The sequence below is a fragment of the Otolemur garnettii genome, unplaced genomic scaffold (genome assembly GCF_000181295.1).
Source record: "Otolemur garnettii isolate 467f Iridium unplaced genomic scaffold, OtoGar3 scaffold00281, whole genome shotgun sequence".
NCBI lineage: Eukaryota > Metazoa > Chordata > Mammalia > Primates > Galagidae > Otolemur > Otolemur garnettii.
In genome coordinates, this window is record NW_003852676.1 from 144,681 (window position 1) to 159,119 (window position 14,439).

The 14,439-nt window shown below is 50.6% G+C and overlaps 1 protein-coding gene across 2 annotated transcripts in view; it reads right to left on the bottom strand.

Moving 5' to 3' along the window:
- Positions 1–814: 814 nt before the first annotated feature.
- Positions 815–14,439, bottom strand: part of UPB1 (beta-ureidopropionase 1) — a 35,035-nt gene continuing 21,410 nt past the window's right edge. Inside the window, exons 5-10 of one of the 2 annotated variants that reach the window (XM_003803137.3) lie at positions 14,175–14,336; positions 12,410–12,579; positions 7,094–7,175; positions 6,171–6,213; positions 3,004–3,158; positions 815–1,161 (exon numbers count right to left, since the gene is read on the bottom strand). In XM_003803137.3, the coding sequence (XP_003803185.1) occupies positions 1,078–1,161; positions 3,004–3,158; positions 6,171–6,213; positions 7,094–7,175; positions 12,410–12,579; positions 14,175–14,336 (696 nt within the window). In that variant the 3' untranslated portion in view covers positions 815–1,077. The remainder of the gene's footprint in view (positions 1,162–3,003; positions 3,159–6,170; positions 6,214–7,093; positions 7,176–12,409; positions 12,580–14,174; positions 14,337–14,439) is intronic. The other variant, XM_023508844.1, reaches the window with a different exon arrangement.

Sequence of the window (14,439 nt, forward strand, 5' to 3'; positions counted from 1 at the left end):
GTTGCAGTTTGGTGGGGGCAGGGTTTGAACCCACCACCCTCATTACATGGGGCCGGCACCCTACAGGCGCCGCCCGGCTCTCACTTCTTTTTTCACAGGCACACAGACTCCACACTTAAGACTGGGGTGTCCCAGCTCAGAGCCCACAGCACAGTGGTTATGGTGCCACTCACATACACTGAGCCTGGCAGGTTCGAACCTGACCCGGGCCAGCTAAACAATGACAACTGCAATAAAAAAAAAAAAAGCCAGGCGTTGTGGTGGGTGCCTATAGTCCCAGCTACTTGGGAGGCTGAGGCAAGAGAATTGCTTAAGCCCAGGAGTTTGAGGTTGCTGTGAGCTGTGATGCCATAGCACTCTATCAAGGGCAACATAGTGAGACTCTGTCTCAAATAAATAAATAACTAAATAAAAAGACTGGGGTGTCCCATCTCACTTCAAATCTCCCTGCACAAGCAGAGCATGGGTATTTTTAAAAAGTTGAGGGAAGGCTGGGCACAGTGGCTCACGCCTATAATCCTAGCATTTGGGAGGCCAAGGTGGGTGGACTGCCTGAGTTAATAGGTTCAAGACCAGCCTGAGCCAGAGCAAGACCTTGTCTCTAAAAATAGCCAGGCGTTGTGGGGGATGCCTGTAGTCCCAGCTATTTGGGAGGCTGAGGCAAGAGAATCGCTTGAGTCCAAGAGTTTGAGGTTGCTGTGAGCTTTGATGCCACCGCTCTCTACCAAGGGTGACAAAGTGAGACTCTGTCTCAAAAAAAATGGGGTAAAATTCACACAACATGAAATGAAACATTTTAAATTATACACATCAGTGGCACTCAGCACATCTGCAATGTTTATCATCTTTATCTAGTCCCCAAACACTTCTGACACCCTTGAAGGCCACCCTGTACCCGTGAAGTAGTGACTTCCCCGTCTTCCCCGTCCCACCTTCCCCATCCCTGCAACATTTTGAAACCAATCTGGGCAACAACGTTATCAGGTACAACTTGGGCGTGTTAAACCTGCCATGTTTGCCAATCCACTGGGCACAGAGGGATCCCCCCACCCCAAGGCAGACAGGGGCTGCAGCCAGCTACTCCTTGACGATGTTCGGGGTGTAGTTGGGTTTGACGGCTTCAGCGAACTCCCGTGCATACATCTCAAACCTGCCGGTCATCTGAAAGCAAAACACAGATGGACTTTAGAAGTTCTTATCGTATAAACGTCTCCCACTTACTTGCCACCGTATCTTGCCACTGGAGGGCAGCCATGGGACAGAAATGTGTCAGGAAGGCTGGTTATTGGATGGTTACAGACTGTAATGCAGAGAACCCCTGTGTGACCTCTCGGCAAGGATTCCGGGTGTTGGAGCAAAGTTCACGGATGCCACGATGACTCAAACAGCCTAGTCTCCCTGGCCGTGGCCTCTGTGGCCCATCTACCTAGAAGGTGTGGTCTGTCCCTAGGCAGGAGGGAGGAGGGGTGCTCTGGCCATGCTGCAGATCCCCAGAAGAGCAACATATGGCTCAGACAGGGGAGTGACCTGCTGAGTCACACAGGAGCAGAGAAGGCTGAGCTCTGAGCCAGGGTCTCCTGCCTGGGCCTGGAGGTCTGTTCACTCCATGGGGGATCATGTCATGGACACAGATACAAGTGGGGGGCACTCCCTCTCTCCTTCCCTCCCTCCTTCCAAAAGCTTTGACATGAGTTCAGGTCCATCACCACAGGTGGGAAGGTTTCTGCTTCTAAACAGTATCTAATGAGACTCAGCACCTGTAACTCAGCGGCTAGGGCGCCAGCCACATACACCAGAGCTGGCGGGTTCAAATGCAGCCTGAGTCTGCCAAACAACAACAACCAAAAAATAGCTGGGCGTTGTGGCGGGTGCCTGTAGTCCCAGCTACTTGGGAGGCTGGGGCAAGAGACTGGCTTAAGCCCAAGAGTTTGAGGTTGCTGTGAGCTGTGATGCCACAGCACTCTACCCACTCTACTGAGGGTGACATAGTGAGACTCTGTCTCCAAAAAAAAAAAGTATCTAATGAGAAAACTGCTCATTGTCCCTGCCAATACTTGTTAAAATAACCAGCTGGCATTCTGGGCTCTGACTTCTGATTTGGATCGAATCTGCACTCATTTGAGCTGCCCAGGAAGAGAGAAAGGCCAGGAGACTTTTTCACAGGCAATACCTTGTTTGTCCGGCAAGGACCCACAGACTCAGGAAAACAGGGTGGCAAAGCCTAGAGCCTGTATCTGGCCAGACTGGAAGCCCTGGAGTCCTCCTAGTCACAACGGGCAGTCATTCAGTTATAGTGATGCAACACTGCCTGTAAGATTTGCTTATAAATGGGTGCCAAGTTGGTGGAGATACTGCTGGACACTTACACAGCAACTCTCAAAGTCAATGGTCCCCTTTGGGGGAGGGCGCATGCCAGGAGGGCAGGCACCTACACTCCTCTCAGACTCCAGATGTCACAGGGCACTAGGTCTCAAAGTTGGCATGGGCACTTCGGAGGAACACTAAGGACTCCGAGTAGAAGGAGCTGACCTAAGGAGACTGAGCAAGGTGGTGGCAGAACCAGGCCTGGACTCCATTTCTCTCTATGTCCCATTTCCCACTACTGTCAAGGTCTGGACTACGGAGCCTGGCTGCAGGCAGAACCAGACATGCACATTTATCTTGTGATAAGTGCAAATGCCTGGAAAGGAAAAAGGATTAAAGAAGCCAATCCACTCTATTCTCTGGACAAATGAAATTGAGATTAATTTGTTTGAAGGCGCCCAGAATATAAACCAGATGAGAGAAGGATTTATGGCAGCCTGCTGCTTAGGCATCACTTGACCCAATGGTTCCTCCCCAGGAGCTGGCAGGGAGGTAGAGACCTGGTCCCCTGCGCGATGCAAGGCCCCTAGGTGGGGATCTGGCACCTCACACTGCTAAGGGCAAACCCAGCAACAATGTTCCCCAGCCTAAGGGCCAAAGCAGAGGAGCAGGACAACAGCAGGGGACCTGGGAACCCACCTTGAAGTTCCAGATGTCATTCATCTGCCGGCAGAGGTTGAGGTTGAGTTCAGCAACCAGCAGCCCATCCTGGCAACGTGACAGCCCAGGAGTCCGGCTGCCATCAGGAGCTGACACGTAGCTTGAGCCATAGAAGTAGCCAAACTCACGGTGAGCTTTAAGAGAGCAAAGTAAAGCATTACTGAGTTTTCTTTTTTTGAGACAGAGTCTCACTCTACCGGCCTGGGTTGAGTGATTGACCTCCTGAGCTCAAGCAGTCCTCCTGTCTTGGCCCTCCAGGTATCTGGAAGGACAGGTGTGTACTGCCACACTTGGTGTCAAAGCTCACAGCAACCTCAAACTCTTGGGCTAAGCAACCATTTTGTCTTAGCTACTGAGTAGCTGGGACCACAGATGCCTACCATAAAGCCCAGCTAATTTTTCTATTTCTAGTGGAGATGGAGTCTTTTTTTTTTTGAGACAGAGTCTCAAGCTTTCACCCTGGGTAGAGTGCTATCGCATTGCAGCTCACAGCAACCTCCAACTCTTGGGCTTAATCGATTCTCTTCTCTCAGCCTCCCAAATAGCTGGGACTTCAGGCACCCACCACAATGCCCAGCTTTTTTTTTTTTTTTTTGTCGTTGTTACAATTGTCATTGATGTTTTAGCTGGCCCAGGCTGGATTCAAACCTGCCAGCTTCAGTGTATTGTGGCCAGCACCCTATTCACTGAGCTATGGGTACTGCCTATAGAGGGAGTCTTGCTCTTGCTCTTACACAAACTCCTGAGCTGAAGCAATCCACCGGCTTTGGCCACAGAGTGCTAGGATTACAGGTGTAAGCTACTGTGCTCGGTCAGTTTTTTTTTTTTAATTAATTTTTAATTTTTTGGTTTTTTTGAGACAGAGTCTCACTTTGCCACCCTTAGGAGAGTGCTGTGGTGCCACGGCTCACAGCAACCTTAAACTCTTGGCCTCAAGTGATTTTCTTGCTTCAGCCTCCTCAGTAGCCAGGATTACAGGTGCCCACCACAATGGCCAGCTATTTTTAGAAACGGGGTCTTACTCCTGCTCAGGCTGGTCTTAAACCCGTGAGCTCAAGCAATCCACCCACCTCAGCCTCCCAGAGTGCTAGAATTATAGGCGTGAGCCACTGTGCTTGGCCTTTAATTTTTAATTTTTTTAAAGAGACACAGTCTTATGTCACCCAGGCTGGAGTGTGGTGGTGAGGTAAAACCTCACTGCAGCCGTGACTCCTGAGCTCAAGCAGTCCTCCTGCCTTGGCCCTCCCAAGTATCTGGAAGCACAGGTGTGTACTGCCACACTTGGCTAAGTTTCAGATGTTCTGTCTCACTATGCTGCCTAGCCTGGCCACATTTGTGTGCTTGTGCAGATGTACTGTGGGCTCTGCAGAGGGACAGGCACATCGAGGCACAGAGGCACACCCAGGACAAGATATTAGCACCACTCTCCCTGGTGCCTCTGCCAAATGCCTAGGCCTGAAGACCCAGAAGTTGCTTCAAAGGGCTCACCCCCCCCCCCAATCTCACTACGCTCTGCCCCTGGGAAAATTTCTGAATGTCACCCTTGTGGAGGTGTTGGCCCTTTGCTCCTAATGTCAGCCACCCACAGCCACCCCTAGGGTCACATGAGTCTGGAGGGCTTCCTGTGTGGCTCTGCCCTAACTTGCCTTGCCAGCTGCGCCACTGTCACCCTCTCCCTTCCTCCACACCTGGTCCCCTCATCACTCAGGGAGGGCGAACAGCTGCCCTGCAGGCAAGGAGCAGGCAGGTAGGGCCAAGGACAGTCCTGGACACAGCAGGAGCCCAGCGGATGCTCATTTCCCTGCTTCTTCTGCACCTCTGTCTACAGGCAGCCTCACAAGGCTGGAGACCCTGGAAGTCTGAGGCCTCAAGTGGGGGCATCTGGAACCCTTCCAGGAAGTGTGTTCCTGGAAAAGAACTGCGTAGCCTCTTCTGGCTTCCCAGGGGACACTCTTTAGTTAGAACAGATGTCTCCCTGGTAAGGGGGACAGCCCCTACCTCTCACATGCTTGGCTAGAGATGTGGGACCTGGGGATGTGGGACTCCCAGCAGAGGTGAGGTGGCATGTGCCCTGGGGATATGGGACTCCCAGCAGAGGTGAGGTGGCATGTGCTCTGGGATGTGGGACTCCCACCAGAGGCGAGGTGGCATGTGCCCTGGGAGAGGTGGGATGTGGCACTCCCAGCAGAGGCGAGGTGGCATGTGCCCTGGGATTAAAACAAGCTGTCAAGGCTGGGCGCAGTGGTTCAGGACTGTAATCCTAGCACTCTGGGAGGCTGCAGAGCTCAGGATTTCAAGATCAGCCTGAACAAGAGTGAGATCCTGTCTCTCCTAAAAACAGAAAAATTAGCCAGGTGTGTAGTAGATGTAGCTCCAGCTACTCCAGAGGCTAAAGCAAGATGATTTTTTTTTTGAGATAGTCTCACTAAGTCACCCTTGGTAGAGTGCTATGGCATCACAGCTCACAGTGACCTCCAACTCTTGGGCTTAAGTGATTCTCTTGCCTCTGTCTCCCAAGTAGCTGGGATTACAGGTACCTGCTACAACGCCTGGCTATTTTTTGTTGCAGTTGTTATTGTTTAGCTGGCCCGGGCCAGGTTCAAACCTGCCACCCTCAGCGTATGTGGCTGGCACTGTAACCACTGTGCTACAGGTGCTGAGTCCAGATGATCTCTTGAGCCTTGGAGTTTTAGGTTGCTAGAACCTATGATGCCACAGCACTCTAGCCTGGGTAACAGTGAGATTCTGCCTATAAAACAAAACAAATAAAAAAAATCCCTATGCTGTAGACTCTAGACATCCCAGGCAATCCATGATCTTGGGGCCTTTGTTTGGAGTGCTGGGACAAGGTCAGAGAGACGGGAGAGAGGTCACAGGGCAGATGATAGCCCCTCCCTCTTTCAGGAAGCTCACAAAGGGCTCCTTCACATCTTCCTGGTCCATCTTCACACCAGGTCCAGGGGAGGGACAGAGTCTGACTCGCTCCCCAAGCCCAGGACTGCCTATCCACATCCCAGTCAGACCTCCATGTTGCAGGTGTGTAGACATGGTCTGTGGGGTGGGCCCTGTCTGGAGGGAGCAGATAGCAAAGGGAGACTGAGGCCCACTCTTCAACTGCAACCACCACGGCAATTCATGAAACGTACCTTTCTTTCCGTCTCCAGAGGTAAACTCATTTGGGAAGAGTTCCTGTGAAATGAGAGCGGTAAGAGGAGCCTATAGGTGGCACTACCACTTCAGTCATTCCAGATCACTTGGCCAGACTTAGCACAGCAAAGGTGGAGTTAGCTAGGAAACAGTTACAGTGAGAAGGAATGGTCCACACTCACCAGGCAACCAAGTACTTATCAAATGTCCCCACTGAGCACCCACCACTGGGTGGTGGGGAATTTGACAAGCAAGGTAAAGACCCGCACTTTATAATCTGGAGAAAAGACAGATATTGAGCACAGGCTGGTTCTCAGGGCTGCAGAAGGCACGTGAGGCTGGCCCACCTGCAGTATAAAACCCCAGCCTGGGGTCTGTGACGAGGGTGAGTGGGGGCGTCCACACATGGTTTTCAGTATCTTCTTGCTAAGGCAGGGCTCCCCTGGCTGATTAACACACCAACTTCTTTTATGTTGCCAGAAATCAGATCAACTTAGCATGGAAATCTTGGTTATCTCAGACTGCCCAAGATGCTCTAATTAGAGTCTGACATCTGATTAATAAGAACAAGCAGGAGGATTATTATGTAACAAATGCATTGTGTTTGGAAGCCCAAGTCGCTCAGTGTTTGGGGTCAACGGAGAAAAATAAGAAACCGGATACTCAGAGGTGATGGGGTGAGAACCACCACATCAAAGAGCCTTTCAAAACAATTTCAGCTAAAAAACAAAAACAGGAAAAAAAATCAGGAGTAGGACATGATGATATCGTTAAAAGTAACAGACCAAGCCAGTTTCCCCCATTTAGGGGTCCTCAGGATTTGTGGGACATGCCCAGAGGAACAGGCAGAAGAGGTGTAACATCTCCCTGCCAGGGCCATCAGGTGGTGGCTCCTCTCCTGAGCCAGACCTGGGGGACGTACCTTGCCCACGCGGTTGATGGCGCAGGTGAAGCAATGGTTGGCAATGGCTGCGTTTCTGGCCTCCACAGGCCATAGGGACTCGCTGTAAAAGAGAAATGAGAACAACCAGGTTGCCAACTTCCCAGCCAGACTTGGTAGGTGGTCAGCCCCGAGCTGCGGCCTGACCAGTGGCTTTCCTGGGCCTGTGGTGGGGAGAGCCAGGGAGCCTCACTGCACCTGAGGTTCATCCCAAACCTGAAACCAAGCAGGCCAGCTTATCCTCAGCACCTTGCTGGAGCCCAAGCAGCCTTCTGGCAAGGGCCCGCTCATGGTCTGCCGGAACAGGGGGACAGCCCTGGATCAAGCCCTCACTCTGAGCCTCAGTTTCCTTTTCTGAAGTGTACCCAGAGGAAGACTGTGAAGACTCGATGACCGTGCACATGAAGCCCCACGTGGCGGAAGTTCCATAACTGCTACTTCCACCTCTTTTCCTTCTCTTGGGATCCACTTCTGGGCTAGGCAGAACCTCTCCCACTAAACATCAGAAGGGAGCTGAGGGTCCAGCAAGGTTGCACAAGGCCTGTCAGGGCTGAGCATGGCCCTCTGACTGCCCCACCCTTACTCTCCTACCCTGCTGTGCTGCCTTGCAAAGCCCTGTACAAAGGGAATATGTCAGGTTAAGCAAACAAGGAACTTAGGTTAATGGAATGGAGGGTCAGATGCTGCAACAGGGTCACCTCCTCTGAGCCTGTCCCTATTTCCCAGTGCCTTCCCATTTTCCTCTTATGGACCCCTAGACCCTAAGTAGAGGCTCCCTGGTTCTCTTACAGGCAAGGGGGGTTGCCCCACAGGCTCAACTGAGCTGTGGGTCCTCCTCAGTCCAGCACCCACAAAGGGAGAGTGTGGTGGGAGACCCTGCCCTTCAGCTGCCAACTAAGATGTGCCATGGAACCTCTGGACATTGTCACTAACAGTCTCTTATCTGAGAAACATCATTAAAGACTCTAGATCGGTTCAGCACCTGTGGCTCAAGTGGCTAAGGTGCCAGCCACATACACCTAAGGTGGAAGGTTTGAATCCAGCCTGGACCCGCCAAACAACAATGATGGCTGCAACCAAAAAATAGCCAGGCGTTGTGGCAGGTGCCTGTGGTCCCAGCTACTTGGGAGGCAGAGGCAGGAGACTCACTTGAGCCCAGGAGTTGAAGGTTGCTGTGAGCTGTGATGCCACAGCACTCTATCCAGGGGATAGCTTGAGGCTCTGTCTCAAAAAAACCCCAAAACATAAAAATAAAAAAATAAAGACTCTAGATTGACAGGGGTAATGCCCACTTAGAAACACTGAATGACTGGGAGCAAAATGCCCCCAAATCTTTCTTCCTGTCAGCATGCACCTGGTTTAAACCAGGGAGTAGGTGGAGGGGGTGGGTGCTTGTCACAAGCCTAATTCTCAGGAGGATTCACGAGTTTGGAAAAAAAAAAAAATCGCAGGCTTGATTGAGGGGACTCATTTTGCTCCTTTTTTTCCCCAGCTGCTAAGCCAAGCTGACAAAACTTTTCAGAAAGGATTTTTACAGAAACACACCAGTAAAAGACATTTTCAGGAATAAAATAGACTAAATCATTTTAGGGCAATTGCCATAAAACATCTTTCTTGCAATTCTCCAGGGAAGTGTTCTGCGTAGGGACTCAAACCCACAGCTGGTGATAAAATTTATGCTCTCAAAACAACCAAGGGAAAGGAAGTCGGGGCTCGTGAGAGCCCAGTGCGTGCAGGAATCGTAGAGAATCTGATGGGGGAATGGGGACGTATGCCATATTCCCAGTGCAGCATACACAAACCCCTAAAAATAGTCCCAGTGGGAAGGCAAAATACAGCCCAGGGAAGGGACAGTGACTTTCGGATTAATGAGCACACATGGCAGAGATCTCTGGCCACTCAGCCTGCAAGGGACACACCCTGGTATTGTCAGGGTCACACAATTAACCAAAAAGCATTTCACCTCTCTTGCATGCTTAGACCTGTGGGATCTGAACACGAACAAGGACCCACTGCTGACCCACAGTGTGTGTGCACACACGTGTCTGTCTCTGATGCAGAAGGCAAAAAAATGCCAGAGAAGGGCATGGATGGTTCTAAATGTTGAGATCTGATGCTTTGTGCAGCTGGCAGGGATTTGTCCAACACTGTGCTTCCAAACACTATCAATTCCACAAATAATCATCTATCATTTTGGGAAAGTCACCCAGACTCCTGCCATCCTAATAAACCACCCGTTGCCATTAAACCACACTCCACAATCATCCTTGTCCATAGAAAAAAATCTTTCTGGAGCTCTGACCACAGCCTGCATACATCTTTTTCTTGCTTGCAGACTTTTGCCATGATGCTGAGTTACTTCTATGACAACTTTTTTTTTGAGTTGCCCCAGGTAGACTACAGTGGCATCATCATAGTTCCCGGCAACCTCAGACTCCTGGGCTGAAGGGATCCTCCTGCCTCAGCCTCCTGAGTAGCTGGGACTACAGGTGCCTGCCACAATGCCTGACTAGTTTTTTCTATTTGTAGCAGAGAATGGCTCTTTTTAGTAGTGTAATCCCAGTAGTAGTATAATGGCTCTTTCTAGTACTATAATCCTTGGAAATGATGAGCTGCACTGTCCTCAGCTGGGACAGGTCCCAGGGTACCAGCTTTTCTCCTATTGTAAGTAACACTGCTGTGAACGCCTTCCATGAACACGAATCAACTTTTTTTTTTTTTTTAAGACAGCGTCTCACTATGTCACCCTGGGTTGAGTGCCATGGCGTCACAGCTCACAGCAACCTCAAACTCTTGGGCTTAAGCAATTCTCTTGCCTCAGCGTCCCAAGTAGCTGGGACTACAGGTGCCCACCATAACGCCTGGCTATTTTTTGTTGCAGTTGTCACTGTTGTTTGGCAGGCCCAGACTGGATTCGAATCTACCAGCTATGGTGTATGTGGTGCCTTAGCCACTTGAGCTACAAGTGCCGAGCCAAGAATCAACTTTCTCTCCTCTTTTCTCTCTCTTTTTCTTTTTTCTTTTTGAAAGAGTCTCATTCCCTCGCCTAGAGTGCTGTGGCATCACCATAGCTCACAGCAACCTCAATCTCTTGGGCTCAAGTGATCCTCCTGCCTCAGCCTCCCTAGTAACTGGGACTACAGGTGCCTACCACAACACCCCGCTTATTTTTCTGTGAGAAAGAGACAGGGTCTTGCTCTTTCTCAGGCTGGTCTCCAACTCCTGAGCTCAAGCAATCTACCTGCCTGGCCCTCTCAGAGGGCTGGGGCTCTTTTCTAGTACTCTTCCTCAGGCTACAATTCCAAGAGTACCATTATCTGGCCAAAGGGCAGAGCATTTTAGGAGCTCAGGAAACATACTGCTCTCCAAATGCTGTTAGAGTTTTTACTGCCAGCCTCACCACACCCTGGAAAGCCAAGGGTTGGGCAATTCTTGGCTGAGGAAGGAAAAAAATCAATCATTTTTAATAAGCCTAAGAGGCTGCTGAAGACATAAGCAGTTATGAGCAGATTACACTGGGGTGCTTCTGTTTGCCTAATTCAGGCTAATAAAAAAAGGCCCGAGATAGTGGCGTCAGGGAGGGCCTCTGCACACGCGAGGCAGATGGCTGGGTCTGCAGCTATAGCTTTGCCTGTCCAGTCCAAAGGCCAGTTCAGGCTTGGGTGCCCAGAGTACAGGCTTCAGGTTGCTACGGGACCCCTGCAGGGAGATGGGGCTCACTAAATGTCTTGAACATAAGTCGGCGGAAGGAGGCTGCTCTGGTGGGCGGCCCCTGGTGGTGCCAGGCTGGGTGACTGGATCATCAGCAGTATCCCACCCACAACTGCCAATGGACACTGTCACAGGTGACCAAGCCACCCTGAGACTCTGAGGGGAGATCACCGCCTGGTTTTCCTCTTCTACCCAGCAGCACCCCTCCTGAACACCGACCAGACCACCAGGGGAACGGACAGGGCAGAGGACCTAAGGTAACAGACTGGGGGTTGCATTCTTGGCTGGGTAAGGGACCAGGCTGTGAAAACTCGGAATGCAGACGTGTCACTCTTGAGTAGGGAGCACCGTGCTAAAAAGAAAAGGTAAAGCAAATGTCACACTCTGTCTTTAGAAGAAATCTGTCTGAAATTTAGCTGAGAGTGAGGATGCGAGAGACAGGTGTGGGCTAACAGAGCTGCCCACTAGAGCACCCCTGCACACCCGCACCTGCTGGGTCACTGGCAACAAAGACCACAGAGAGGGAAAGCCAGCACCTCCTGCTCCAGGAATCCCGCTCTGGAGGAAGTTGAGTTAGGAGAAAAATATTTGCACATAAATTCCTAGAGCTCTGTTACTTGTAATGATGCAAAACTGGAAACCACCCAAATGCTCAGCTGCTGGAGAAAAGCGAGAGGCAGCAGAACACAGCCACACAGGCTCAGCTTAGCTCGCCTGCCGCCCTTATTAAATGAGGGGCCCCGGGGGTCCTGCCTGGAGCTTATAGGCTGTCAGCACACCCTCCTCCTCCTCTGCAGGCTCTGCCTTGACCAGGCAGTTCTATCTCTATTTAGGGGTGAGGCTGTTAAGTGTTATAAAAAGGAAACACTTTGCTGGTTAGAAAGACATTTCCTTGACTGATATTTTAGGGATCCTTTTGGCCACAACCCCCGGATTTGCTCCTTCTCTCACCCAAATGTCTGCCCTCCCCATGCAGGACGCTGTAGGCTTGAGGACTAGGAACCCATTGTCTAGGTCAGGGGTCCTCAAAAATTTTAAACAGAGGGACAGTGAACCGATGGAGGGCTGGACTGCGGGCCCCTAGATGACTCAGCTGCTAAGCAGGACGTAGCGGCGGCAAAAACACCTGGCGGGCTGGATAAATGTTCTCGGCGGGCTGCCTGTGGCCCGCGGGCTGTAGTTTGAGGACGCCTGGTCTAGGTCCAGGAGCTGAAGCCGGCCCGGCATCTAGCATGCGCCAGGCTCTTAGGCACAGGGCTTTGTGAATCCTGACCGGGGCTGGGGAGGGTGGAGGCTATTATTTTTATCTCAGTGTTCAGAATCCCAGTAAAGTTGGTGTTTTACAGTAGAGTGGCTCTTCTTAGGGACAAGGAGGGAGGGTTGTTAATTATCATCTTGAAAATTCTTTTTGCTAAAAATCTGGTCAAATATACAATATACAACCTCAGGGCTCAGATGTGTTAGATAACCTGGTGGCTGTGCCTGCGAGCTGCAGTTTATGGAAACCACCTCCCGCCCTGCAGCCTGGCCTTGGGCCTGAGATGGTTGGGCCCCAGGGACCCTGGTAGACCCTGCCCTCCCAGTGACCTGAGTGCTCCGATGGTGGCCGATGGGTTGAAGATGATCTCAGCCCCGTTGATGCTGTACATGAGCCAGTTGAGAGGGTGGTGCCGCCCATAGCAGATGTTCACAGCGATCCGTCCAAATGGCGTCTGGAACACGGGGTGGCCTAGGTTCCCCTCCATGTAGTAAGTTGACTGAAAAATAACGGGCCAGATAGTCATGCCTCAGACTTATAAAATTTCCCTTTCCTTAGACTTGACAGAAAAAAATGAACTATCAACTAGTAGTCCAAAATTAACACTCCTGAGTGTGACTCTACCTTAAATTCCAGAATTTCAGTATGTTGAAAACAACAACCAAAAACCCCAGACAAAATAACAAGTTGACCCCAAGGGGAAATCACCATGGCTTAAGAATTTACCCACAACCTCTCCTTCGTGAGGTGGCAAAAAATTCCCAAAGCAATCTTCCACATTATTTTCAGGATGAACTTTGGTGAGGCTTTGGCATGGTATAACTAAAGGCTCAGGTTGGCCAATGTCCTTAAATGCCCAGTTAAACGTCCTTATCTAGAAGGTTAGCACTGAAGGGACCCAGAGCTCATCCAGAGCAGCCCGGTGGGCATGCGACTTGCCCAGCTGATTGAGGCCAAATCTGTGAGTGGAATCCACACCCTACAAGTGCCCTTTTTTATAAAGCACCTGGGGCATCCTGCATGGGGTTAGGACATTCTTATAGGACAGGGAGACTGGACCCTGAATTCCTACCCTGCTCATGGTGGGGTGCTGGACTCAGGACGGAACTGATGGAGGCTAGGGGATGAGCTAAGAGCCAGATCTGCTCCTGGAGCCTCTCACCTCCTCCTATGAATTTTCCAGGGTCAAGCAGTAACCAGGACGTGTACCAGAGCCAATCCTGCCGTGCTGAGACAAGCCAGGCGCTATCTGCAGGGAGCTAAAGATTAATCCCAGGGTAAACAGGTGAGGGGTACATCTGACCATCACCACACACAGCTGTTACTAAGAAATGCTGGGTTCCTCTTTCTCCCTGGGGGAACTCTGCTTAGCCCTACAGACTGTTTCTTATTCACCTGATCTGAGACCTACCTCCATAATTGAGGATGGAGGTCAAAGGACTGGGGACATGGCATCCTGAACAACTGTTTTAACTACAAATCAAGTTCAGATTTAATATCTCAAGCATCAGGTGGAGTTCAATTTCCCTCCTTCAAACATCCGCTCCTCCATCTTTCTTTCCCAGCCATGGATTGGCATTAACCAATCAAAATGGCCACCAACGGGCACAGAAAACCCCACGTAAATATACCCAGACACACGTATGCACACCCACCATTACCTGACAACATGGACCCCATGTGAGTCATAACAAGGACCAGACTGTGGCAGCTCAGAGCTGAAAGGGGCTGCAGAAACCATTTCATGCCTGAGTATTATATATTTTGGTTTTAATTTATATAATAGTTACTTCAAAGAGATTTCAGAAAGCCAAATTAGATCATATGTATTTTATAGCTTTATACATAGACACACCCCGACTGCATTAGAGGTGCTTGGGACTCATCGAGATCCCTACCTAAATCCCATCTGCTCATGTGATGTGCGGCAGTGTCAGGAGACCCTCTGAGCACTGCAGCCGCACTGTGCTCCAGTAAGTGTGTGTGATGTGGAACACGAGCCCACGCAGATCCTGCTTCACCCACAGAAAGGCACACAGAGATTATGCACAGAGGGTGGAGTGAGCCAGGCTGCTCATATGACTGGTGGCTCACCTCGTTGAAGTCACCCACTCTGGGAATGTGGTTCTTTCTGGTCTTTCCCAGGACTGCTCCAGAATTAGAGATCACCACGGCTGTGTTCCACAAAACATCCCCGTGCTCTCCGTCACGTTCGAGGATGGGGGACACCACCACCATGTCATGCTTCTTTGCCAGCTGGAAAAAATGATGAACATAGCAGAGTCTCACTTTCAATCCAATTGTTGATTTTTTTTTTTTTTTTTTTAAGACAGAGCCTCAAGCTGTCACCCTGGGTAGA